Source organism: Brachyhypopomus gauderio, chromosome 15 (genome assembly GCF_052324685.1).
Source record: "Brachyhypopomus gauderio isolate BG-103 chromosome 15, BGAUD_0.2, whole genome shotgun sequence".
NCBI classification, from domain to species: domain Eukaryota; kingdom Metazoa; phylum Chordata; class Actinopteri; order Gymnotiformes; family Hypopomidae; genus Brachyhypopomus; species Brachyhypopomus gauderio.
The window spans coordinates 6,775,128-6,802,050 of NC_135225.1; the positions used below are offsets into that span (position 1 = coordinate 6,775,128).

General features: G+C 51.4%; 2 protein-coding genes and 1 long non-coding RNA gene across 4 annotated transcripts in view; 1 reads left to right on the top strand and 2 right to left on the bottom strand.

Annotated features, from left to right (window-relative positions):
* smap1 (small ArfGAP 1) overlaps positions 1–13,073 on the top strand; it is a 94,886-nt gene extending 81,813 nt beyond the window's left edge. Inside the window, 4 exon segments of the mRNA XM_076974347.1 lie at positions 840–967; positions 8,686–8,911; positions 10,025–10,356; positions 11,806–13,073. Of these exon segments, the coding sequence (XP_076830462.1) occupies positions 840–967; positions 8,686–8,911; positions 10,025–10,356; positions 11,806–11,940 (821 nt within the window). The 3' untranslated portion in view covers positions 11,941–13,073.
* Positions 13,074–13,192: 119 nt separating this feature from the next.
* Positions 13,193–25,741, bottom strand: b3gat2 (beta-1,3-glucuronyltransferase 2 (glucuronosyltransferase S)). Of its 2 annotated transcripts, XM_076974353.1 has the most exons (4): positions 25,089–25,741; positions 19,653–19,797; positions 16,450–16,598; positions 13,193–13,913 (listed from the first exon to the last, which is right to left on the bottom strand). In XM_076974353.1, exons 1-4 carry the CDS (start codon positions 25,626–25,628, stop codon positions 13,827–13,829), a joined length of 921 nt encoding a protein of 306 aa, XP_076830468.1. In that variant the 5' UTR covers positions 25,629–25,741; the 3' UTR covers positions 13,193–13,826. The 2 variants fall into 2 exon arrangements, with proteins under 2 accessions (XP_076830468.1, XP_076830469.1); XM_076974354.1 differs by lacking the exons at positions 13,193–13,913; positions 16,450–16,598; positions 19,653–19,797 and adding an exon at positions 20,287–20,743.
* LOC143476043 (uncharacterized) lies at positions 22,122–23,616 on the bottom strand. Its single transcript, XR_013121216.1, has 3 exons — positions 23,607–23,616; positions 23,192–23,225; positions 22,122–22,391 (listed from the first exon to the last, which is right to left on the bottom strand). It is a non-coding gene; the product is annotated as an uncharacterized LOC143476043 (long non-coding RNA).
* Positions 25,742–26,923: the final 1,182 nt, after the last annotated feature.

Below are 26,923 nucleotides of genomic sequence, written 5' to 3' on the forward strand. Positions count from 1 at the left end.
TGGGATCTCTCACTGACGTTCCTTCTCCACCATCTTCCTCTCTCTCCTTTGTAAAATTCAGGGAGCTGGTGGAGGGAGGGAGCAATGTCTCTGTGTGTCACTCCTGCTGTGTATCACAACATTTTGCAGTGACGTGTGCTGCTTGTAGATTCAGTAACTTCAATATATAGGAGTATGGGCCTCTAAATTCTCACAGTGGCCATATGAAGTTTTCTCTTTGGCTTTCTCTTATTGAGCATCTGTCTGTGGATCTCTGACTGTGAGATTCTGCCAGTTCGTTCAAGCGCTGTCGTTTTCATTGTGCTGCAGTCATTGTCCCAGTGATCCAGATGGGCTTCCCAGGACCAGCTGACAGAGAGGATGTCTTAGCGTTGAGCTTGTGCAGTTTTTAAGAGCTTCATGCTTTAATGTATTTTGTTTACTGCATTTTACATATAGCCAAACATTTAAATATGTTTTTTGCAATAGCTATAATTGGAAATCAGCCAAATGACACTGGACATACAAATGTTTGTGTTGTGATTGTGCTTTTAATGCATTTCTACAGAATCCTGCTTGCAGAGACTTTATTTTAATGTGGTCATGCTTATCAAATGGGCACCATGCTTCACTTCCATATAGCACAATACTAGCAAACATTTGCCACCAACTTTTAATTGGGGCGATCATTATGCAACTGTTTTATGGATTACATAAATAGGTTTTTGTGCTTTATCTTTAAGTGCAAATCACCTCCAGGTCGAAGTCTCTGGAGTCTATTGAGTCTGGCGGAAAAATGGGGTCAAGTCCTGTTATTATGTTGTCTGTGTCTTTATATTGTATCTACGCATCTCTTTCAGATGCCCCTGCTGTCAACACGTCCAGTGGAGGGGTGGGATCTGGAGGCGCTCCTCCAATCGGTGATGATTTAGACATCTTTGGACCAATGGTATCCAACCCTCTACCATCCAACACCAACACAAACCAGGTACACAGTGGCCTCTGTGCCCTTTAATGTGGCCATCTTGTAGCTTCCTCTCATGTCTACTGACCCCTGTCCTGTTCACTTGTTTAATGAACGTGTCCGGAATATCAAAGCATCAAGCTTCATTCAAGCACACACACCAATTCACCAGCAGCCTTTCTCAAGCGGTTTAACCCCTTGATTGTGGTGTGGTTCTTCCAAATGGACATTTAATTTCATTTTGTTGTTGCATGGACGTTGAGTCACTCTGGTCCTGTGGTATTTGTGAGTGCACTAAACACTCTTAAATGCTGAGCTTAGTCATGGAATTTTGTTTGTTAATCAATCACAGCTAAAGGAAGCTAAAGCAATATATGCAAATGTCAGTAATCCTCCCCGGGGCCTTGGACTGACCCCAGTGACATCAAGCACCCACAGAGCTCTTCCTTTCTCTGACACACAGAGCTTCATTCACTACTCTCTGTTTGCCCATTTCACAGGCCACGGTTCACACTGTGGTTATTAGCTGTGCGGCATTAAGAGGTGGACTGGCGTCTGTCTTTCTTAACATATCAATCCTTCACTGCCCCGCCCCCCTTTAAAGCCACTATCCGCGAGGAAGGCATTAAAGGTTACTCTGGGCTGTTTTAATTTCCTCTGCAAACAAAATGATTATATTTGTCTTTCTGGTTACAGCTGACAGGATTGATTTGTAAGGTCTGCCAGGCCAGACCGTGCGCTGAGAATAATGTGAGAGACTTTGACATTTAGCCTGTTCCTCCTGAGGGCAAGAGGAGAGACACAGTGGAGGTGTTTGATATGGACAGGGGGGGACGTAGGAGGAGGGGGACAGGGGGCTTTCCCTGCTCTGCCTCTCCAGGGGCGGGGCCGAGGCCCAGGGGCGGGGCCAGGGGCGGAGCCAGCCTCATTAGAGTGCGGAGGCAGCTCTGCGCATCCTTGGCTGGCCAGAGTTCATCTCCTGGGCTGCAGGCCTGTAGGAATATAAAGGACACCTTGGCTCAATGTGCCTGTGCTTGGCCGCCATTCAGGAGGTTCCTGGCACGAGGAGCAATTTGTCTTTGATCTGGGGAGCGTCTGTACCCCGATTTCACTGCTCCCACGCATACCTCTGTGCTCCTCACACCCCACTCCTCCTGTGCCCCCCCTGGGGGAGGGAGACGGAGGGAAACGGGCCAGCGGCTCTGACGACAGCCTCTCCCACTTTAGTCGGTGTTTAACAGCCTGGCTGCCGGTTCAGGAGAGGTGATGCCAGCAAACTCTGCTGCGGTATCTCAGTAACTCCAGTTAGAACTCAACCAGAACCCAGCCAGAACCCAGCCAAACTGGCCCTTTTAATGCATGCGTACACCTCACACACAGCACAACCTGCCTGTCAATTACAAGTACTGGAATCCACTTAATAACTGGAGAGCTACAGATGCAACGCTCACCCGATGTCTGCTGAAGCCGTTGGACTGAGTCGAAGCGGCGTGTGCGGAGTGTGTGTGGAGCAGCACGTCACCTCCTCCTCTGCTTTCTTCCCCAACCCCCCCCGGCGTTCACTCACAAGCGTGGCACCAGGGACGTGTCACCAGGGACGTGTCACCAGGGACGTGGCACCAGGGACGTGTCACCAGGGACGTGTCAGCAGGGACGTGTCAGCAGGGACGTGTCAGCAGGGACGTGTCAGCGCTGTGCCTTCACTCCAGCCACTTCTGCCAATTTGGAGACACTTTTAGTTTTGTAGTTTTTCATTTCTTTTTTTTTTTCTTTCTTTTTTTTGGGTCTCAAAATACGTGGCTCACAACAATGAGTTTACAGTTGTGCCTGAGAGGGCATTCGTGTTATTTGCGGCGTAGACGGAGGGAGACGCTCCGGGAGGAGGAGCAGGTGTGAGACATGCTGAGCGCTGAGCTCCACACTCCCCGGGTCGCCAGGATCTTCCTGGGACCAAACGATTGCATTCAGGAAGTGTTGATCACGCCAAACAACCCTGATTGGTTGGCCGGGGGCCTGAAGCACCGCCCTCACGCAGGAGGCCAGCGGGGGAGGGGCGCCCCTCCTTTCTGCTGAAGCCCTGATGAGAGACCACCAGGGTGTCGCCTCCGTGTGACTCCAGCCTCCGCATGTTAATCTGCTCCCTCCCTCGCCTCCTTTCACATCTCATCTGTCTCCAACTCCCATTACTCTCAGCTCTCCCCGGAGGTTTACACACACACACACACACACACACACACCGCGTACAGCACCTCCCTTCCCAGATCTCTTGCCGCATGCTTGCTGTGTGATTGCACTGCTGTGTTTTACCCCGTGAAGTTCAAGTGGTGAAGCGTCTCCCCTCATCACTGACTCCCCAACCAAACAGCCTTTCTTACCGAAGCGACTGCTGGAAGCTTCATCTCCGTGTTCCTCGACCCGTGTTCTGGTAGCGTGGCACACCTCTCTGCTCTTGAACCTCTCCTTGCGTGACCATGATCAGGACTTCTTATAAACGTCTTCGGGCCGGTGCCGTGTGGTGGGCGAGCGGGTCTGGTACCGATGACCCTCCAGCCATCCAGCGCTCTGCCTGCTCTGTAGGAGCTCAGGCGCTGATCCGATCCCAGCGGCCCCCTCCGAGACTGTGTCCTCAGGCTACGGCATATGGCCAGCGAGTCATCGTTTCACTTGGAGCTGCGTGTGCACAACCCAAACACTGAACGCACGCTCGAAGCATCTGGAGATTGCACAGAAATATCTTATATGTATTTGTACATACACACCCAGCATGACAGAGGGAGGTAAATAGAGCATATGGTCTCGATGGCACTGAACCGTCGTTATGTGGTCGTGTTTGTATATAAATCATCCACACACATCCAGACACACACAGATGTGCCCGTCAAGTGCAAACACAGCACACATGGGACTGATCAAAACGGGCGTAAACATCTCGCGTGTCTCGTGCGTTAGCACACACACCGGCCGCCGTGCCGTCCGCGCGGACGCTGGCTGCTTACCACGCGACCGCCCCTTCTTCCTCCTCCTCCTCTTCCTCCTCCTCGGTGCAGATGGTCTCTCAGTACGACGGCGGCCCGATGAAGGCCGGGCTGTGGATCGAGCCTTCCACTACAGCACAACTCTCCTGGATCAGGCACTGTAGCAGTGTGTGTGTGTGTGTGTGTGTGTGTGTGTGTGTGTGCGCGTCTGTGTGTGTGTGTGTGTGTCCATGCGTGTCTGCTCGTTACCTTATTCCTTTGGGCCTCTCAGTGGCCTGGTTTCATTGTGGTGTTTGTGTGGTGTTTCTCTGCAGCAGCGTCTGTTGTGGGCTCAGGGCTACTGGGTTCTGACGAAGCTGACCAGTACTGGCACAGTTGCTCTCCTGGTCACTCCAGGACTCGGTGTCACACTCGGTGGACACTCCATCAGGTCAGCCGTCCATGGCCACACCCTCGCGTCTTGTGAGCAGTGTGTGTGTGGCGCGGTCTCTACGATACACAGACAAGCGCAGACTCACTCGGCGTTTAAAGGGTGCGGGGAGCGAGTTTGCATGTCTGTGAGGTAAAGTTGACATTGCTGGGCTATTTCAGGAGCGTTTCTACATATCTGAAGACTTAGGGACAGAAAGGCCATATCTTCTTCATTCATCTCCTCACCAGCTAGCGTCGGCTGGCCTTAATTCGTCCGGGGGGGCTGTCACTTCCTGAGAGATCGTGTGTGCGCACCTGCCCGAGCAAATGAGCGCACGCGTGTGTACGTGCCGCGCGTGTATGTTCGTGCGTGTTTTAGGTCAGCTCCGTTCGACGGGAGAAAGGTGTGCGAGGCATGTGCTTGATTTCTGAATAGGACGTGCGTGTCAAAGGTCAGGTCAGCTTAGAGAAGGCGTACTAAAGAAGGATGATGTCATTATCTCTGTCCCTGCCTCCTGGAGGATCTTGGGCAGGGGTGGCCAACCCGCGGCTCGCGAGCCGCATGCGGCTCTTTGCCTGGTTTCATACGGCTCCCCAGCCGGTCCGCGGGCTCACCTGCACAAACGGGGCGACACACTGCTACATTTTCGTGGTGCGCGGTTAGTTTACAAGCCTAGCGAGCCGCTAATACTTTTAAAACCGGCGTAGTGGAAAACACGCATTTGACTGTCTTCACAGCTTCACAGTGACTGTCTTCACAGCACCCCCCCCACCCCTCCCCCCCCCGCTCAACAGATTACACTCGCCCATGTACGATGTGGCTCTTTGCCGTAACACAGTAAGAAAAGTGGCTCTTGGTCTATGACGGGTTGGCCACCCCTGATCTTGGGGCTTCTGCGGACACGTTGAAGGAGAAGTGACATAACAGAAGAGTTCAGTTCTGCAGTGATGGGACCTCCTGTGGTGATGTGACATCATCCGGGACTCTTCATCCTTTCCAGGAAAAACTCTCGAGGCTTTTTTGCATCTCTACTGTAGTGTCCGTTAACACTAGCACTAACACAGCCATAGTGTCCGTTAAGGCGGGACGCTGCACTAACACAGCCATAGTGTCCGTTAAGGCGGGACGCTGCACTAACACAGCCACTGCCTGGCTAGTGATGTGAAGCCCTCCTGCCTGAACTCAGCCTGTTGGGGTTCAAAGTGTTTCTGTATCCTTCATACTTTTCTGCGTGAGTGCCAGAGTCTGCCAGCCCCGCTGTCTCCTGCCCGTCCCTCTCCGAGTCCCAGCGCGCTGTGGTGTGCCACTGCTCCGGACGACGGTGTCGGCCTCTCTGATGCCGCTCGCTCCGTGGGCCCGCTGGTGCCAGCCGCCATCTTCAGCGAGTCCATACAAGCGCGTCTGTCATTAGAGAGCACTTTCATTCTCTCGCTCCTTTCCCTAGTTCAGGGCTCTCTCAGCAGGGCTTTCTGTGGGTTCCCAGGCAAGAGTGGGAGTGGATTCACCCACCCCAACGCCCCTGCACCACCAGAGTGCTAATTATCTGTGTGGGACTGCTAATCACACAAAGCTTGCTCTGTTTCATAGGAAGGATCTCTCTCTCTCTCTGTGAGAAGGAGCGAGTGAGTTGGTTCTTGGATTGGAGGTCTTTGGAGGCAGCGCTGGAATATTTATGGTCTCCTCTGAATGTCAGGGAAACACCATGCAGTACAGTGTGGTGTCACCACGTGTGTCACTGTGTTCCTGCGGGAGTAGAAACTGTGGAATATTCATTAGTGTGAGACGCTTGTTGTTTTAATTCCACAGAGGTAGATCATCTTGAATATTTATATCCCTACGAGATTACACTGTATATCTGTAATCATACATTCTGAGAGCATCTTCAGCCATGTGTGAATGTATACGCAGTAAAAATCTCCTGACACACACACGTGCACACCAGAGACTAGAAGAATGAGAGCACTTCTCTCTCTGAATTGCATAGCAGTGGTCTTAGTTTCCCCTCCTCATCTATTATTAAATCTAATAGCTTTTCCCCTTCCCACTATGGACCCCTTTGATTGATTTCCTGAAATGTCACATGATTATTTCAGGGAGGGGCTTGTTTCGGGCTCCTTTCCTAACGCCCACCACACGCTGACAAGAGCCCTCGCATTTATTTGGCAGCAAGTTCGGTTCAATTTCGTTTTATTTGTATAGATAGGGCTTTCCGCAACGGACCGTCATAAATCGGCGTTACAGAACCTCAGGTCTAGACTGCGGGGGCGGTTTGTGGGGGGAGGGGGGTCACACACACTGGTCTAACGAGCAGGGCGTGCCCCGGCCTGGCCTCTGGCCTTCAGCACCGCTCTACAGCACGTCTCAGACGCGTTGGAGAGAGGAGAGCCCTCACCTCTCTCCTTCTCACTTCTCCTCACTGTTCACCCTCTCCTCTCCCCCTTCTCCTCACTGTTCTTCCTCCCTCCCTCTCTCTCTCCCCTGGTTTCATGCCTTTGAATAATGAGCTGGTGGGAAGCGGGAGGATGGTGAAGGCTGTAATAATTAGCTGCCTGGCGGAGCCTCCGAGCTTTAGCAGAGCTCACAGGTCTGCCATGACACGGCTCTGCACCTCGTCTCATGAAGAACTGAGTTCCTTCAACACAAATGTACAGCAGATGGACTCGAAACCAAAGGTTGTACACATGGATGAGCACACACACACGAGCACACACACACACACACGCACACACACACACACACGCACGCACACACGCACGCACACACACACACACACGCACACACACGCACAAACATGCACACACACACGCACACACACACACACGCACAGTCGCACATAGAAAAGTGCAAGAGATTGGAAACACACACACACACACACACACACAATCATACATGCACGTAGTCACACATACAAAGGTGCAAGAGAATGGAAACACACACACACACACTCATACATTCACACAGTCACACATACAAAAGTGCAAGTGAATGGAAACACACACACACACACACTCATACATTCACACAGTCACACATACAAAAGTGCAAGTGAATGGAAACACACACACACACACACACTCATACATTCACACAGTCACACATACAAAAGTGCAAGTGAAACACATACGGGGGCCCTGGACACTTCTTTGTTGAGACCCATGTTGGGTATATTGGATTCTGTGACATCACATGTTAGCATGCGTGTCCCAGAAGCCAAGAGAGCTGTGATGTAAGGACAGTGTCCTGACCCATATTACGCAGTTTTATCACATTACATCACATCCACCTCCTTAACCCTGCTTCACACCGTTTAAATGTGTCACCGGCAGAAAAGTAGGGGGAAAAAAGTAAAAAAAAACCCAAACTTTTCATCAAAATTGATTATGACTAGCAAGCACCTGGATGTTTATGGGATAGAAAATGGCTGCTCTGGTGTATTCAACAGGGACTTTGGCACCACACTACAGCACCACCTGCTCACTGAACAAGCCTCATCCGTTACGGTTTGACCGAGCAGCGTACGGCTTTATTTAAGCAGCGCTACGAACGCTAGGCTAAAACGAACGGATGTGAATGAGCACAGTGTGGCCACAGTGATTTCTATCCTGCTGCTTGTAGCCTGGGGAGTAGAAGCATGCAATCATGACTCTGTAACTGAGCAAGTGGCTTCAGGTACAGCGAGCGTGTGTGTGTGTGTGTGTGTGTGTGTGTGTGTATGTGTGTGTGTGTGTGTCACACACACACCGCAGCACACTTGATTGCCTGCTCTGTCCTCAGCCATTTGTGTTTTTTGTGTGATGGCGCTTTTGTGTGTATGCCGTGTGAACTGTGGAGCGCGTTCATATCCTGAGCTGTTCATTCATCACAGATGCACCCCAATTAATGTCATTTCCCACTTGAAGATGATGAAGCCGTCCTCCTCGCGTGTATCTGGGTGTATGTGCCTTTCTCCTCCTTTTCCGCACAATGAATGTGTTGCTATCTTTACCAGCTCTTACAATATGGCCTCCTGACTGCGTGCTCAGCTCATTAGATTTGCATCTTATTAGTTTTCTTGACATACTGAGCTCACCTAACGATCTTTGAGTGAATATCTGAACTTCCGAATGCGCGCGTGTGTGTGTGTGCCCATTTTCGTGTGTGTATGCACAGGTGTGCGTCCGCACATGCATCAGTGAATCACGTTTCGTGCCGTTTAGAAACGAGGTCCAATGAGACCGGTGGGTGTGCTTTGTGGCGGAGGGCCCAGTTCTTTAAGTCTCGCAGATGGCATCCACGTGTGTGTGTGTGTGTGTGTGTGTGTGTGTTGGGGGCAGGGCGGTACTCTGAGCATGTCTGTGCTGCACTGCTCTGCGCAGGCCTCCTCGTGTAAGGCTCCAGGGAGCTCGGCAGCAGGCCCCGCGGTGGGAGCGGCTGTCCCGGGACCAGTAGGGGGCGCCACCGCCCCCGCCGACCTGGACCTGTTCAGTGAGAACAGCAGTGGCAGCAGCAGCAAGACTGAGGACTCCACCAAGAAACCTCTCTCCAAGGACTCCATCCTCTCCCTCTATGGATCCAGCGCTGTGCCACAGCAACCCGCACAAGGTACACACCCCACACACACACACACACACACACACACACACACACACACACACACACACACGCCACACACACACACACACACACACACACACACACACACGCCACACACACACACACACACACACACACACCCCACACACACACACACACACACACACACACCCCACACACACACACACCCCACACACACACACACACACACACACACCCCACACACACACACACACACCCCACACACACACACACACACACACACACCCCACACACACCCCACACACACACACACGCCACACACACCCCTCACACACGCCACACACACACACACACCCCACACACACACACACCCCACACACACACACACACACACACACACACACACACACACACACCCCACACACACACACACACACACACACACACACACACACACACACACACCCCACACACACACACACACACACCCCACACACACGCCACACACACACACACACGCCACACACACCCCTCACACACGCCACACAAACGCCACACACACGCCACACACACACACACACCCCACACACGCCACACACACACCACATCTCCACATCTTAGGGTGTGTGTGTGTGTGTGTGTCTGTGTGTGAGAGAGACAGAAGCTGGAATGGAGTTGAAGTCATGCCTGCCTGTGTGTGTGTGTGAGAGAAATTCCTTAATGTCCCTTAATGTGGGTGGCATGCTTTAATGGAAGGTATCAATAATTCAGGTGGTGTGTCGTTCAGCACACCGAAACTCCTGAAAGAGGGCAGTGGGCGGAGCTCTGGCACATCTCCACCCTCTCACAGCCTTTTAATAAACCCCTTCATGTTTCTCCACCCTAATAAACCCCTTCATGTTGTACCTTTGCTCCTTCCTCCCTCGCCTCAGGATTGAGCAGCTACCACACACACACACACACACACACACACACACACACACACACACACACACACAGTCCAGGGTCGAGGTGCTCCTCACACCTGCCCTTCCTCTCTTCAGCTCTCAGCGGTGCTGTTTGTTCTCAGGCTTGTAACCATGAGGGTGTTTTATCTCCATCCTTCTCTCCAGCTGATCTGTTGGTTTCCTCTCCTCCCAGCTGCCATGTTCATCGGTGCGTCTCAGATGCAGTTCCCTGCGCAGCCTCAGGCTAACTTCCAGGCCTTCCCAGGAATGGGCGGAGCCATGCCCCCCACCACCATGATGGGCGCCGTCATGGGCCAGGGCGGGGCTATGATGGGCCAGAACACCGGCATGATGGTTGGCATGACGATGCCCAACGGCTTCATGGGAAACGCCCAGGCGGGAGTGATGGGCCTGGCGCCGGGCATGATGGGCCCGCAGGCTGGGGCTATACCAGCGGGCGTGGTGCCCCCCCAGAACATGTACGCCATGCAGCCGGCCCAGCAGACCCAGTGGAGCATGGGGCAGGTATGAACCTGGTCCATCGATGTCCTGCTCGCCGTCCTGCTCCGTGTCATTTGGATTATATATGATAAATATATATGTGTCTCGGGGGTGAGACAATTGACTCGATGCAGAGATTAAGGAGCAAAATTTGAGGTTGAGTCGTTTGAGAGGGTCAGGCTTTTATCACTCTGCCTCCCCCTGCGGCCTTGGGTGATACAACGTCTCACCTTCTCAAAGCTTTCACCCCCATGATGGCTATATCAGCATAGCTATGTGATGGCCACCTGATGTTTGAACTGGATGGATCATCAATCCAACACCAGCCAGCCTCCATAGAGTTCTTCAAAACAACACACACACACACACACACACACACACACACTGATGTTTCTGAAACCAGTTTCATCCACACATGAATGAAATGCATCTAATCTTTTAGGCGTCTGAGGCTTGTAAATACCTGGTTGGTCCCAGACATGCTGAACGTGCCTCATTAAAAATGGGGGTATGATGTGATCCCCTCAGCCTGTATCATCTTACAGACCCCCCCCCCCCCCCCCCCGGCCTGTCTCCTTCCCCACCGAGACGCTTCCGCCAAGCCGAGCCCGAGGGCCCAGCCTCTAGGAGGTTAATTACATATCATAAATCAATCCAGCACGCCTCTGTCTCTTACACACACACACACACACACACACACACACACACACACACACACACACACACACAACCTTAATTAAAGCCTCTTCACTCTGGTGACTCTTTGTGCCTGTGTGTGTCCTGCAGTTAAAGACATCTGGCAGTACATCCGTTTTTATATGAAGATGCACAGAGCTAAATAAGTTACAAAATTGCTTGATGAATTCCTGGAGAAAGCGAGTTGATCTGAAAAGGCCCGGCGTAGGGAGACGCAGGGCGACTCTTAGTTTCCTGCTGAGGTTGTTGAGTAGAGAATCGTGATCACGCGCACAGGCATCTCGGGAGAAAAACACATTTACATTTACATGTGAAAAAAGTGCATCTTTATTTCTGCCTTTAGTTTTCTTCCCTTTCCTTCCATTCTCTCGCTCTTTCTTTGAGCTCGTAATCCAGTCACAAGTGCCCCCAGTCTCAGCCCCCCCCCCCCCCCCCCCCCACGTCCACCCGTCTATACGAGGAAAGAGGCCTGCGGTTGCAGAGAAGGGGAGGCTGCACTCAGGAAGAGAGGGATGAACAGTGATGAAGTTAAGGACAGATAGAGAATGAACCCGTAAGAGAAGACAGGAAGAGGGGCTGGGAAGTGAGGAGACAGGATCCATACGCACGGAAGAAACAGTCTGCTCGTTAACAGCTTGATTTTTCTCCCTATTATAGCACAACTTGCATTTTTGCCTTTGTGCTACCTCTCTCTTTCTCTTTCTCCCTCTCGCTCTCTCCTTTTAACGCTCATTATGTGTACTGAACATTTTCTCATCTCTCCCTCTCCTTCTCCAGATGAATCAGCAGATGTCTGGGATGAACCTCAATGGTGGTGGAGCTGCCATGGCGTTTGGGCAGCCTGGGGCAGCTCTGGGGGGCTGGGTGGGACCCCCTTCTGGTCAGACCCTCAGTACCCAGCTCTGGAAATGAGGACGTGAGCGAGTGGGGGGGGGGTGTGGAGGACCACAGAGGGAGAAGCGGCCCTCCGTCTCCCCTCCCTTGACCAGAGCACGTCAAGAGGCTCCTCCATGTACTGATCGCCCCCCCACCATTACTACTCTGTTACTGGAGAGCTCAACCTGCCCCCCCCCACCTCCTCCCCCCGTGTATCGACTGCGTGACCGAGTGGAGTTAAAGAGACTGACAGCTTAGTCCGTCTTATTTGCAGTTTTTTTCCCCCTCCTATTCTTCTTCTATATATTTTTTGGGTTGAAAATAAAAATTAAAAAAAGTACATATCAGCTAAGAAAGCTGCTGGACCAATTATACACGCGTCTAATATATCATTACCAAATCAATAGTGAATAATAGTATTTAAATGGCAGAGATATGGCTATCATGTTTGTGACAACTACCCCGCTGTATACAGCCCTGTATCCCTGAGCCCCGTAGCAGCTATCGTATGAACCCATGTACTGTATGTAAGCATAAGATAGAGAAGCCGTCATTCCTCCATCTGTCGTTCCTCTCTTCCTGTAAGAGTCCCTCGTCATCTCCACCAACCCCATCCATCTTTACTGTGACGTTTTAATGTGTGCATTACAGAGAAGCACAGTTAGCCGACAGATAAATAAACCTGGACGACCCAACAGCAGCGCAACGGCCAATGGTGGTAGGAGGGGTGGGGTAGGTAGGGTGGGGGTGTTGCAGGGAGCGTGATCAAAAGTGAAAAGCAGCCACAAGGACCAGTTGGGTAGGAATAGGGCATTTGGGTGGCACGGTCAGGAAGGTCTATATGGAACAAAAGTTGACCAGTGAACTAGTGGCGTGACTGGGCAGAGCGTCTGTCCACTACAGGGTCCCTCTGCTGTGCAATAAACAGAGGAGCCACACCTCGTCATCCAGGTTTATTTCTATAATGTGTTTACATTTTTCTGGTGCCTAGTACAGAGGAAAAAAAAATTTATTTCCGTGCATTAAACAGTGAATAGCCATGAACTATTGTGTGATCATTTTGTCTAATGCTTCGTTTATTGTAAAGTTCTCATTTTTTGATTTGTTCCTTCCTTATTTTGCTTTTGAAAGGGATGTTTGGAATAAAGCCTGTTTTAATTGTAAGGGTAGTTCCTGTAGTGCTGAGTCCTGTGTGCTGTAGAACACAGGCAGACACCATTACCCAAACATTCTCCTGTTGGTCTTTTCTTACACACACACACACACACACACAGCAACACACACACACACACAGCAACACACACACACACACAGCAACACAATGTCTTCTCTGCAGGGTCTTACATGTGTACTGTCTCCACAGCCTTTCCATATATATTCCACAGAGAGTTGGAAGTTCATGAAATGTACATTTTAGTCTCCCTGTCGCTGCTCCTGCTAGAGTTCTTCCAGCCCCGTGTAGATGTCATCGGGTTCTTGAAACTGAATCTGCTCCACAGAGACACTGAATCATTGTAGGGATTCTTTCCCCTAAAGTCCGACTGTCTTTCCCAAACAGCCTGTATTGCACATGCCGTGTTGATATCAGAAGCGAACCCTTCCACTGCGTCTGCCGCTGGAGCCAGAACCACCGCTGTGGGTTTCAAGCCGGCCGACGCGCCCCGGCGTGCTGCCTCAATCAGACGGGAGATCTTATTTTATTATTTTTTAATCAGAGCACTGTTGCACAGTCCACATATGCAGCCAGAAGCAGGTCAGCGATAAATCCAGAGCACTGGGTCGAACCAGAGGGAGCCGTCGCAATGGACCTCCAGCTTATGTCGGTAAGCTGGCAGTTCAGAGGTTGGACTCTAAACGAGCACGTGCCAAGGATGATGGCCACTTGGTCCAGCCGGTGCGCTCGCCCCTTGCAGTCCCGTCCGCTAGACCTCAATGAACACAGAGTCCAGGTGCCGCTTGGGTTCACTGCCCAGGTTGACCTTCTCCGTACGGGTGTGCCACACCAGCACCTGCAAGGGCAAAGACACTTGTTCAACATCATGGCGCCTCTGTGTTAAGTACGGTGTTTGCAGAGAGCTGTGGTAATTTAATTTGTTCAGCTAGGGAGTTTGGGGGGGGGGGGGGGGGGGGGGGATGATAAAGAGATATAAAAGGAAAATGAGGTCAGTTAGGAAGAGTGTTGACAGCCATAACCCCTCAGTGGTATTTTTGTGCCGTTTATGTTCAAGGTCGTTGGAGCTTGAGCGTGGAGGCTCCCTGGACCATTGCTGCATCTTCTTCTAATTATAAATGAGAGTTGAGCGGAAAACGCGGCCTCACCCAGGACAGACGCGTCATTTCCCCCAACACGTAGTTCTGCTAATTGCCCTGCTTTGCGTATGTAACCAGACTAATTCGGCAGCTACTGAAGCGACACCTTAAAGAGGTTGAGGGGGAGCTTATGCCAACAGGAGTGAAGGCAGCTCTAAAGGCAGAAGAGCCAGACTAACCTACCCATCCTGCTCCTCTACATAGTTCAATACCAAAATACGTCCCACTGGATTGGAGTGCAGCAAAGTCCTCAAGGAAATTTCCTCATCTAGGTTTTCTGTCTGGTGTCTGATCCATGTTTATGTATTAGCTCCATACTTCCATCACACCTCTGTGAGTGGCCTCTCCCCTGGTACCTCCTCAGAGTGTGTGGTGGAGGTGGTGGTGGTGCACGCCTCCAGCTCAGTGAAATATATGGACACTCTTGCATGATGTGGTGACTCTGACATTTATTTTTGATGAGATTGAATTTGTGAGCATTGAGATGTGTGTAAGCTATGATTACAGAATGCTTTAATTTGTTTATGAGGAACTTTTTGCGGGAGCTAAATGGCATTGCCGGCTTCAAGCTGTCAAATAGTAAAAAAAAAAAAAAAAAGGTTTTAATGTTTCATGTTTTAAGGTTTAGTCTGCATTTCATACAAAATGCAGTTTATTTTGGCTGTGTGATTTGTACATAGCAAGTGTTCCTGCTTGAGAATAATATCTAGTAATAGTCTTTCCTGACGGAAGGAGAGGCCTGTTTGCTTGAACGCTTGAGGCTCGTGGAGACACAGGGTGATGTGTTTGAGGGACGTGGGGGTGGGCGGAGCGATACACCGCGGGCCCGACAGTCTCCGGGCTGCGGCAGCGAGATACAGATTGACGCTAATAAGTGGGAGAGCCTCAACACGGCGGCCCTAAATAAAACCCTGGAGTGGCTCCCCCGCCCGCACCAGCCCGCACGCCGTCTGCCTCCTGTCCGCCCTCAGCCTCCATCTCTCCACGCTCCCCGCGCCTGTCACTCCGTCCTTCGCACCGCGCTCTCTCCGTCACTCTCGCCGCTTCCTCTCCCCCTTCCGGCTCGTTCCGCCCACGCCCGCCGTCTCCGATGGCTCAGCTCTCTGAGACGCACGCTGCCGCCTGAGAGCTTCCTGCCGGGAGTTGCCCTCAGCAACCTGGCTGTGGTACAGCTTGGCCCCCTGGGTAAGGGGGGTGTTTAGGTCACTTCCAGAAATCTGACCTTTGCTTAAGACACACAACCAGGCTCTGCTTGGGTGCTCTTATACAACGATGATGACGAGTGACTCGAATACTGAATGTCAGCACAGTTTCACTCGGCCTTCATTGTCTGCTCCTTATTGAAAATGTAACTGATTTTAAAACTTCATCTGGAACACTATGTTACATTTTACCTTCGTTCACGGCAAATTTCTATTTCAGTAAACTGAATCTTGCTGTAAAATGCGTGAACTGTTCTGTGTGGTTTTAAGCGCACCCCTGGTCTGTGTGCTTTTAAGCGCACTCTTGGTCTGTGTGCTTTTAAGCGTTCTCCTCGTCTGTGTTAGATATGGGAAGCTTTGTGGCTTATATTAATGGTGGCATAACGCGCAGTAAGATGCATCCTCCTGTGGCTGGTGTTGGTGATTAGTGGTAATGTCAACCCTACTAATAGTCACTATTAATAACCGCAGTGCTGCCGCCATTAGGATAATTGGGTGATAATGATGATGGCACTAGTTGTGACATGCAGAACCCTGAATGTGAAGAACATTCTGACACGAGGACCATGAGTGCGGAGAGGGAGCTGGAGTGAAGATCTCCTCACCCGGTGTGGGCATGTGGACCAGTGTGTGGACACGTGCCTTTAGAGTCTTCATAGCCCAATAATCCGGTCTGTCAAGCACACTTTTATTGTCCCTTATCGGGCATGACACCAGATAAGAAGATGCTATTCTGGAATTACACCAATATTCACAGTCAAGTTGCAACCTGCTTAGACTGCAGCTAAAAAGCTCCTGAGAACAGCAGGCATGCTGCACTCAGCACTTCTTCAGCCTGTCGTACCATGAAGGCGGTGAGACTGGGTGGGCTGATCTGATGCTAAAGAAGAAAACGTGGACCACTGATGGAGCTGAGCATGGCACATTTGGTGTTTGCATGTGGCTGGCTGTCATGCTGACCTGGGCACAGTGTGGCTCGCCGATGGAGCCGAGCAAGGCAAATGTGGTGTCTGTATGTGGCTGTGGTGCTGACCTGGGTGCAGTTGTGAGCCTTTGGCTCCAGGTCCTCCACCGTGGTTATCTGCTTGAGGAAGTCAGACTCCTGCATGCCCGGCTTGGCCCCTCTCCTCTTGAACAGGGCTCGTGGGTTCTCCAGGACCACCTTCAGGTTCACCGCAAAGCCTGGCCAGGGGCGAGAGGAGACGATGATGTTCGTGCCAGGCAGTGTCACGTCTGTCTCGGTGCCAACACGGAGCCGAGAGCCTCGCATTACAGAAACATTCACTTTACATATACCCTACTGCATCTGATATACCTCTGTCTTTACATATAACCTACTGCATCTGATATACCTCTGTCTTTACATACAACCTACTGCATCTGATACACCCCTGTCTTTACATACACCCCTGTATCTGATACACCCCTGCATCTGATATACCCCTGTCTTTACATACACCCTGCATCTGATATACCTCTGTCTTTACATACACCCCTGCATCTGATACACCCCTGTCTTTACATACACCCCTGTATCTGATACACCCCTGTCTTTACATACACCCCTGGGTCACATACCCTCAGTGCAGTCAGCCAACCCTCCATGAGTAGCACGAGGTTATTCTCTGCTGCCTATATTGCCGGAATGGAGGGGGATTTTATTTACTCCCAATTGCATTTTCTCTTTTCCTGTGACAGACTCACATGATAAAAGAAGACGCAGTAGTGTGTGCAGCACAATTCTCCACTGCTCCTGTTCAGGTACAGACTGTTTTCTAGGACGCCTGTGCTTTAGTTAAACCACCTGGGTTCCCACCAGCCCCACGGAGACTAGCTGCCGTAGCACACCTCTTCCGTCAGGAACCTGCGCTCAAGCTGTTCTCTCTGATACAGACATGCCCTACTGTGCTGCATTATGTTTGAACGTGAGACCCTGGTCCTGGGCTTTTGTGTTGTTTGTGGTTGCCTGTGCATTGGAAGAGTGATTCAGGCTGGTTTGATGAATCTCACGGAACACGATGATGATGAATTGATGAATCTCACGGAACACGGCTCTGTCTGGGTTATTGGCACGCCATCTTGGTCAGCAGCGTGGGGTTCTGCAGTGTGGGGTTCTGCAGCGTGGGGTTCTGCAGCGTGGGGTTCTGCAGCGTGGGGCTCTGCAGTGTGGGGTTCTGCAGTGTGGGGTTCTGCAGCGTGGGGTTCTGCAGCGTGGGGTTCTGCAGCGTGAGGTTCTGCAGCGTGGGGTTCTGCAGCGTGGGGTTCTGCAGTGTGGGGTTCTGCAGCGTGGGGTTCTGCAGCGTGGGGTTCTGCAGTGTGGGGCTCTGCAGTGTGAGGTTCTGCAGTGTGGGGCTCAGGCAACGGTGCCCTGAAAGTCACCTCCTGCCCCTTAGGCAGCTGGGAACTGTGGCCAAACCCGCACTGGAGCTGCACTGCAGAGTTTTCTTAACATCTGTGCTCAATCTTTTTAATCCTCTTTTATGGTGCATGGAGCCGCCGTGTATTAGAGGGGCATCCGTGTCAAGACAAACACTTGAGCTCCTCTTCAGGTGATAGCAGAGCTGGGAGGAGGTGGAGCAGGACCTCTTTCCCTGCTATTGTGTTTGCTCCAGGCGTGAGGTGTACAGCAGGAATACTAAATAATCTCCATGTTCTTCGCCTTTGTTCAGAAGCATAATAGATCGAGCTGGTGTAGCTTAAACAGCTCCACCAGCTCTTGTTGTTGTTGTTGTTGTTGTTGTTGTGTGGTGTTTACTGCGTTGTAGCGAGGGACGGCACTAGCACTTTGGTATTCATTGATGATTGTAACATGATCCCTGACACTGATGTTATGGATGGATGAGTCTGAGATGAAGACTGGAGTTGGGTGGGGGCGGGGGCAGGGAGAGGGGTGGAGAGAGGGAGAGAGAGAGAGAGAGAGAGAGAGAGAGAGAGAGGCACGGAAGGAGGATAGGACGATGCCCTCTCCTGTTATCAGGCTTTAATTAACACGCGCAACAGAGGCGGTGCGGGAGCCTGGAGACTCGGTGCAGTTTTCTGCTTTGCTGTCTCTCCCCCAGCTATGTAGCCGGGCCCGCGCCACTGGAGTCGCCCCCTCAGCCTGGACCAGCCCTGCTGCTGTCCATTAGGACAGTTCAGAACTGTCAGCAACTTCCAGCTCCGCCCCCTTCAGCGCACTCAGCTGCTGATTGGCCGGTTGGCTTGGGCCTGGGTGACCTGTATTTGAAGCGGAGGCAGGGTGTGATTTTCCACAGGCCTGCAGCCCAGGTCTTGACATCATCTTATTACTGTTATAATGGCTGGACTTTTTTTTTTTGAGGAAAGCCATTCTCTAATTAAGAGACCCCCAGTTCTTACGGACTCAGCATGCTGTCAACTACAACAGATCTATATTGGGCAATCATCCATTTTAATGTAATATAGTATAAAAACTCCACACTGGGGCTGATGTGTGAGTAGGTAGCCATAACTGACAGTGAAATTTGTGAGGGCACTGTAATTTATGCAAAGAGACAGGCATAAATTAAGATTTTGGCTCCCGCCCCCAATAAATTCAGCACTTCTATTGTACACAGGCCGACCTACTTAAGACTTTAAAGCTTTTATTTAAACAACACACACTTATTTATGCACACACACATAAAAACACGCAGTGCGTGTCTGTGACTCAAACTGTCACAGACAATGGAGTGCGCTCGCAAACTCCAGTGGGCCCATCTGAACGCAGCCTCTCTGGGAGTCCGCAGATCCACTCTCTCTTCCTGCCGTGTTCTGTCAGTACTTTCTCCACCACGTCCTCTCAGCAGGGATCTGTTGGACACCTTCACCTGCCTTGCATCTTCTGAAAGGACTCGGTTGATCGAAGCCTCTTGGCTCTGTAATGAAACCCCATGTGGGCCCCCCGGGGCCGGCTGCTGCTCGGATGGACCGTGATTGGTACTTGGGCACATCACTGTGGAAATGGCTAATTTTGACTCCAGACCCAGGGGAGGACGAACGGAGGCACGATAAAAGAGTTAAAGACCTGCATAACTCCTGAGGACGGAGAGAGGGATGAACATGCTTCTCCAACGAGGTGCACTGCTGAGACTCGGAGAACACACGGCTGGCGCGGTGTCAGTCATGTTGTCCTCCACTCTTCTAACCAGCTTGTTTGTAAGGCAGCGATGCGAGCTGCTACCGACTCAAAGGGCATTTAGGCATTTAGGTTTGCAGTGCGGGCAGGTGAGCACTTACCTGCCATGTCGATGGCGAAGGGCCTGTCAGCCCGCCACCCTGTGTACCAGCCCACCACTTTGCCGTTCTCTACGATGGGGCGCTCGTACCTGCGACCGCCCACCAGCCCCACCGGCCATACGGACACCCGTCTGGTCGACCGCATCTGACGAGAGAGAGAGGAGTCACTTCAGAGTCTGCTTCAGATATAACAAAATTAGCATTTAACAAAAAGCCACTGCATGGTACTCTTCACCTGTTTTTCCTCCAGGGGGATGTCAAATTCATTTTCAGATATGATAAAACGGTAGGGCAGCGTTTGTGTTGATCGACCGGCGCTTGTTGTGAGGCCTTGTTGTGGATTCTCTTTTGATTGAATCCAGTGGATGAGAGAGAGGGTTTCTATGAGATTGTATTACAAGGCTTCGGCTCATTTTCGGATTGAATATCCTCATTCACCTGCTGCCAGTCTAGTGCTGGAGAAAGATCATCCTCACCTGGCAGACTGTTTATATTGTGCTTTATATATATATATATATATATATATATATATATATATATATATATATATATATATATATATATATATATATGCTTTATTTTTATTTTTTTTACAAAAGTAAAACAGCCTAAAGTCAAATGACTTTTTCCTTTTGTCATTGGAAGAGGGAAAATAAAATAAAACCCTGTGAGGCACAGAACTCACAGAGCGCACGAATAACCCCTGTGATTTTTCACTCAAAAGGTCCGAGTGGCCTTTGAATATTTAATGGAAGTGCTATTCATGTGAGCAGAGCGGAGTGCGGCAGGCTGGTGGCGGCCGGGGCTTTGATGCCCCTGTCTGCTGCATCTCAGCCGCTCGCATGGCCCGTCTCCTTCCCTCCCTACCCCCACTCCATCCTTCTCTCCTCCTCCCATCCCTTCTTCCCTCCCCCACTCTTTCCTTCAGCTGGTGCTCTGAGAGACTTCTCAAAGGCTCGGTCTACATAACGGAACTCTAAAAATGGAGCCATAATCAAAGGCAGAAGGTCGGTGAGCCTCGTCCGCAGGTGTACGGCCAGCGGCGACAGGTGCAGGCGGAGAACGTGGCCCCGCTCCGTGCTCCCTGAATGCTGCTCACACACACACACACACACACACACACACGTTTTCGCTAGAGAAGAGCAGCACTGGTTGTCGCTTTTGACCCGCAACTACTGCTGAGATTCGACTTCCACAATCCTGCCTGAGTAACATGAGAAGACTTCAGAACCTGATGCAGAACCTGAAGAAGTGTGTTTCATAGCTGGAGGGATTAAAGCCTCTTAGACAACTCAAGAATAAACCCAGCTGTGGTGTGCAGTTATACTACAGATATACAAGACACACCTGGAAACACGCTTCTCTACACAGAACTAAAAGGTTTCTTTTTGTGCACCCTCATAGTGCATAGTGGTAATATTATCTGAGATTGCGTGTTGAAAGAGTCCCCATACTAACGTGACTGCCTCGCTGTGGGGGAATGAGAAGAAGAACTCTAGTCCTCCAGGTGGAATGTGGGGGTGTGGCCTGTTCCTCAGGATGATGTAGGTGTCGGAGCTCAGATGATGTTCCCTGACCTACAGGCCCTCTTCCATTTACTTAGTCTCATGTCCAGCTGTGGCTGAGCAGAAGGGCATGAACGAAGGAGAGGGAGAGAGGGATGGAGGGAGAGAGAGGGGGAAGGGGAGGGAGAAAAAGGGAGGGAGGGAGCAAGGAAAGGAGGAAGGGAGAGATAGAGAGGGAAGGGAGAGAGAAAGGGATGGAGAGAGGAAGACATAGATGGAGGGAGGGAGGGAGAGAGAGAAAGAGGAAGTAAGGGAGAGAGGAAAGGAGGGAGAGATAGAGAGGGAAGGGAAAGAGAAAGGGATGGAGAAAGGAAGACACAGATGGAGGGAGGGAGGAAGAGAGAGAAAGAGGAAGTGAGGGAGAGAGGGAGGGAGAGAGGAAAGGAGGGAGGCATAGAGAGAGAAGGAGAAAAAGAGGAAGGGAGGGAGGGGGAGAGGGAGGGAGAGAGAGGGCAAGAGATAGAGAGGGAAGGGGGAGGGAGAAAGAGCGATAGAGGGAGGGAGAGAGAGAGGGAGGTAGGGAGGGAGAGAGAGAGAGGGGAGGGAGAGAAAGAGGGAAGGAGGGAGGGATAGAGAGAGGGAGGCAGAGAAAGAGGAAGGGAGGGAGGCAGGGAGAGAGAGAGATGGAGGGAGGGAGGGAGAGAGAGAGAGGGAAGGAGGGAGGGATAGAGAGAGAGGGAGGCAGAGAAAGAGGAAGGGAGGGAGGCAGGGAGAGAGAGAGATGGAGGGAGGGAGGGAGATAGAGGGAGGAAGGACAAAGGCAGCATTGAAGGTGCCAGGAGTCTCTGACTCTCAGTGCCTGCGGCGTGAAGACTGTTGATCTGGAAGGCAGTGATGGGAGAGGGGCAGACGCCTGTGTTTGGCAGGAGAGAGAGAACAGGGAACGCAGGAGAACTAGAAAGAGGACTAGAAATGAGGCACGAAAAGACGTGCACTGCGTACAGGCTTTCTGACGCAAGAATAGTGTTATAGGTGAGAAGCTGTGGGAAGATCAAGCTGACCTACACATGAGAGACGCTGATGGTGTACAGTAGAGAGGACTGGGGTGGTAGGTAGACACACAGACAAAGAGAGACATTCTGTCACAGAGCATTGTGAGAAGGAGAGGGAAGAAACAAGGATGAGAGTGAAGGATGTGTGAGGTTGAAGTCACACCACTCCTGCCCCCGCAGACCTGCCCTCTGTCACACCACTCCTGCCCCCGCAGACCTGCCCTCTGTCACTCCACTCCTGCCCCCGCAGACCTGCCCTCTGTCACACCACTCCTGCCCCCGCAGACCTGCCCTCTGTCACACCACTCCTGCCCCCTCAGACCTGCCCTCCGTCACACCACTCCTGCCCCCACAGACCTGCCCTCTGTCACACCACTCCTGCCCCCGCAGACCTGCCTCCATCACACCACTCCTGCCCTCGCAGACCTGCCCTCCGTCACACCACTCCTGCCCCCGCAGACCTGCCCTCCGTCACACCACTCCTGCCCCCGCAGATCTGCCTCCATCACACCACTCCTGCCCCCGCAGACCTGCCTCCGTCACACCACTCCTGCCCCCGCAGACCTGCCCTCTGTCACACCACTCCTGCCCCCTCAGACCTGCCCTCCGTCACTCCACTCCTGCCCCCGCAGACCTGCCCTCCGTCACACCACTCCTGCCCCCACAGACCTGCCTCCATCACACCACTCCTGCCCCCGCAGACCTGCCCTCTGTCATACCATTCCTGCCCCTGCAGACCAGCCCTCCATCACACCACTCCTGCCCCTGCAGACCTGCCCTCCTTCACACCACTCCTGCCCCCGCAGACCTGCCCTCCGTCACACCACTTCTGCCCCCTCAGACCTGCCCTCCATCACACCACTCCTGCCCCTGCAGACCTGCCCTCTGTCACACCACTCCTGCCTCCGCAGACCTGCCCTCTGTCACACCACTCCTGCCCCCACAGACCTGCCTCCATCACACCACTCCTGCCCCCGCAGACCTGCCTCCATCACACCACTCCTGCCCCTGCAGACCTACCCTCTGTCACACCACTCCTGCCCCCGCAGACCTGCCCTCTGTCACACCACTCCTGCCCCCGCAGACCTGCCCTCCATCACACCACTCCTGCCCCTGCAAACCTGCCCCCGTCACACAACTCCTGCCCCCACAGACCTGCCCCCATCACACCACTCCTGCCCCCGCAGACCCGCCCACCGTCACACCAATCCTGCCCCCACAGACCTGCCTCCATCACACCACTCCTGCCCCCGCAAACCTGCCCCCGTCACACAACTCCTGCCCCCGCAGACCTGCCCTCTGTCATACCATTCCTGCCCCTGCAGACCAGCCCTCCATCACACCACTCCTGCCCCTGCAGACCTGCCCTCCTTCACACCACTCCTGCCCCCGCAGACCTGCCCTCCGTCACACCACTTCTGCCCCCTCAGACCTGCCCTCCATCACACCACTCCTGCCCCTGCAGACCTGCCCTCTGTCACACCACTCCTGCCCCCGCAGACCTGCCCTCCTTCACACCACTTCTGCCCCCGCAGACCTGCCCTCCGTCATACCATTCCTGCCCCTGCAGACCAGCCCTCCATCACTCCACTCCTGCCCCCGCAGACCTGCCCTCCATCACACCACTCCTGCCCCTGCAGACCTGCCCTCCATCACACCAATCCTGCCCCTGCAAACCTGCCCTCCATCACACCACTCCTGCCCCCACAGACCTGCCCTCCATCACACCACTCCTTCCCCCGCAGAACTGCCTCCGTCACACCACTCCTGCCCCCGCAGACCTGCCCTCCATCACACCACTCCTGCCCCCGCAGACCTGCCCTCCATCACACCACTCCTGCCCCCTCAGACCTGCATTAAAGATCTTGCTGTAGAAATGTGATTTCTCTAAAAATTCTTCCCTAAATTATTTTAAGTACCATATGTACTGTAAAGGAATGTAATAGAACCTGTAAAACTATTTTTTAAATCAGAATAAGTCATTCATATATTCATATATATATATTTGATCCCTTTCTAGTTTGTTTTATCATCAATATAGTTAGAAGTTCAGTCATAAAGGGTTAACCCAGCTGTCAGGTCAGTGCATGTCATGACTATAACGAACGCACTGCATCTAACTTGAAGTGGGTAATTCATTCTGCATGGGCTGCAGTCAGAGAGCCTCTCACACTGGTACACCAGAGAGTGCTCTGAACACCAGAGAGTGCCTCTGCCTTTGGGACATAAACACTCTGGGACATTAAGACGTATAATCCTACCCTGCTATTGACTATATTTATATATATATATATATATATATATATATATATATATATATATATATATATATATATATATATATATATATATATATATGGCAATACTTTTATGCAATATGTATCCGACTGGTTCCCACTAAATAGATCCTAGATACCTGGAATATTCGTTTTTTAAATAGTATGAAAACTCGGCCTTTTCCTGCTGTCTTTTTCAAAGCGTCAGCCTATAGAAACGTCGCTATATCTCTCGCACCTCACACACAAGTGAATATGGAGTCGTATAGTGCCAATACTAACAACGATACCTTTACAAATACATTACATTATCAGATTGCGCTATTACGCATACAGCTAATTTTAATGCTGAGCTCACACAGAAAATCTATCCAATTTCCCAAGAGGTAACAAACATGTCTCTCCTGACTCTAACAAATCGGTCCCCTAATAAACGGTTCTGGTGAACTTCACTATGTGGGACAGGTTCGTTTAAAACATGGAGTGATACGGAGCGACGCCTGAAAACAGCCCACATCCTACATCCCGTCGAAACTCTTGTAAGGTGGTAATGGCTGAACTTTATCCATTTATTTCCACACACTGGATTTACGGGGCGTTTACCTCTTCAAACAATTCAAGGCTGTAGGTGTTATCGTCGTCTGCGAAGAACACGACCCCTGCGTCCCTGGAGGTGCGGTGCGCCCTCAGCCAGCCGAGCGCGCCGTTCCTCTGCTCGGTGGCGCGGGGCATCCCGGCGCGCTTGAACCTCCGTGGGGTGAACACATGGAGGTGGGTGTGCGGGACCCCGGCCCGGGCGAGGAAACGCGACACCAGCTCCGTGTGCGTGTTGGAGTCCTCCACTACGATCCAGTGAAAGTGTGGCACCTGACGGAAGGTGTTGGCCAGCCGGGTGAGTTCTGCTTTCTGGACCGCTCTGGTGTACGTGGGGGTGATTGCGTAAATGACCGGGGTGGCCGTGCGGTTGACCGCGGGGCTGGTTCCGACCACTCGGTCCCGCCGCGGTGCGTTTCCGAGCCGGGAGAGATAAAAGTTGGCTGTATTTCGCACGGAGGACCTCTTCGTGTCGATGTCGATCACGATGATGACTATCAGAACCCACGGAAGGAGTATAAAAAAGCGGCTGTAGAAGACAGACTTCATGGTGCCAAAGTAAACGACGACGAAGGCGCAAAATCAGCGATCCGTTCCTATAAAGCAACGCATGTTCGCGTACGCACCGATCAACTGTTTCTCAGGGAGGAAAACTCGCTGAGATCGCCTCTAAGAGAAACCACCGCGTTATCTCCTTAAATACATATTTACATTATAAACAGTATCAGTGTGTTTTTCTTATTCCGCTTTCCTCGGAGTCTCTGAGCATCCAAACTTGGTCCCGTCACGCGACCACAGCCACTACAGTCTTCTAGCCCCGTTCTTCAGTCTTCAGTTTCCTCTCCTAGACGAGACAGTAAATGTCAATTCCTCAACTGATCACCCTTGAAATCGATTGATGAAATAACAACATTTAAAGGCACTGCATCAAATCCTCAAATCCACACCCTAGATCCGCCCGGTGCCATAAATAGCCCCACCGGCGTACAGTAATGATGCGAGAGGCTCGATCACGTCCATGGGTCCTGGGAGATGCGCTAAACGCGTCTGAGTGGTGAACGTGTGGAGAGATGATGAGAAGTGATGAAGCTCTTCACATATACGCCGCTGCGCACCGAGACCTGCAGTCTGAGGTTTCACTCGTTTGTGGACCGTTTGAAGAGAGCGACGGGGACCGTATGTGAACGGAATTGTAATTCCGTTAAAATCAAACTGAATGAAATGGTCCTGAATTGCCATGTTTAATTAACCCTGTCGCTCATGGACAAAGATAACGAAGACGCATCACTTCATATTACAGGCTGTAGCCGATTAAAACAGTGCTGACACCGTGAAAACCACCTAGAATTCCGCACTTACAGCTATCTCAGAGTAAATCGTATGTGTTTCCAATATCATCTTCAATTTTTTTGCAATATTAACATTGCCTCAAATATGTTATATGTAGTATGACATATCCAGGTACCCATACTGTTGTTTTTAGCAGATAATCATACTTTTTTGGCCGATTTGTCTGACGAAAACTTTATAGATATATGATTATGGGTCGCTTTTATTATGACAGCTATATTTCCTCTGGCTATTACAAATGACATTTTTAAAATTTTTGTTTTGTTTACCTTTATTTTTCAATCCGTAGCAGTGCACCATTGTAACACTAACTGTCCCTTTAAAGTCCGACTTCCACAGCTGACTGCTGTCTGCATTGTATCTCTTGCCTTAGTTCTTGCCAAATTTAAAGCTCTGCCTGATCAAATGAATCAGGTAAACCGCATGTCTCAGTTCCTGCTTGGTATACAAAGAGCAAGCACACAGCAAGCAGTCTCTCTTGATGAATGAAACAT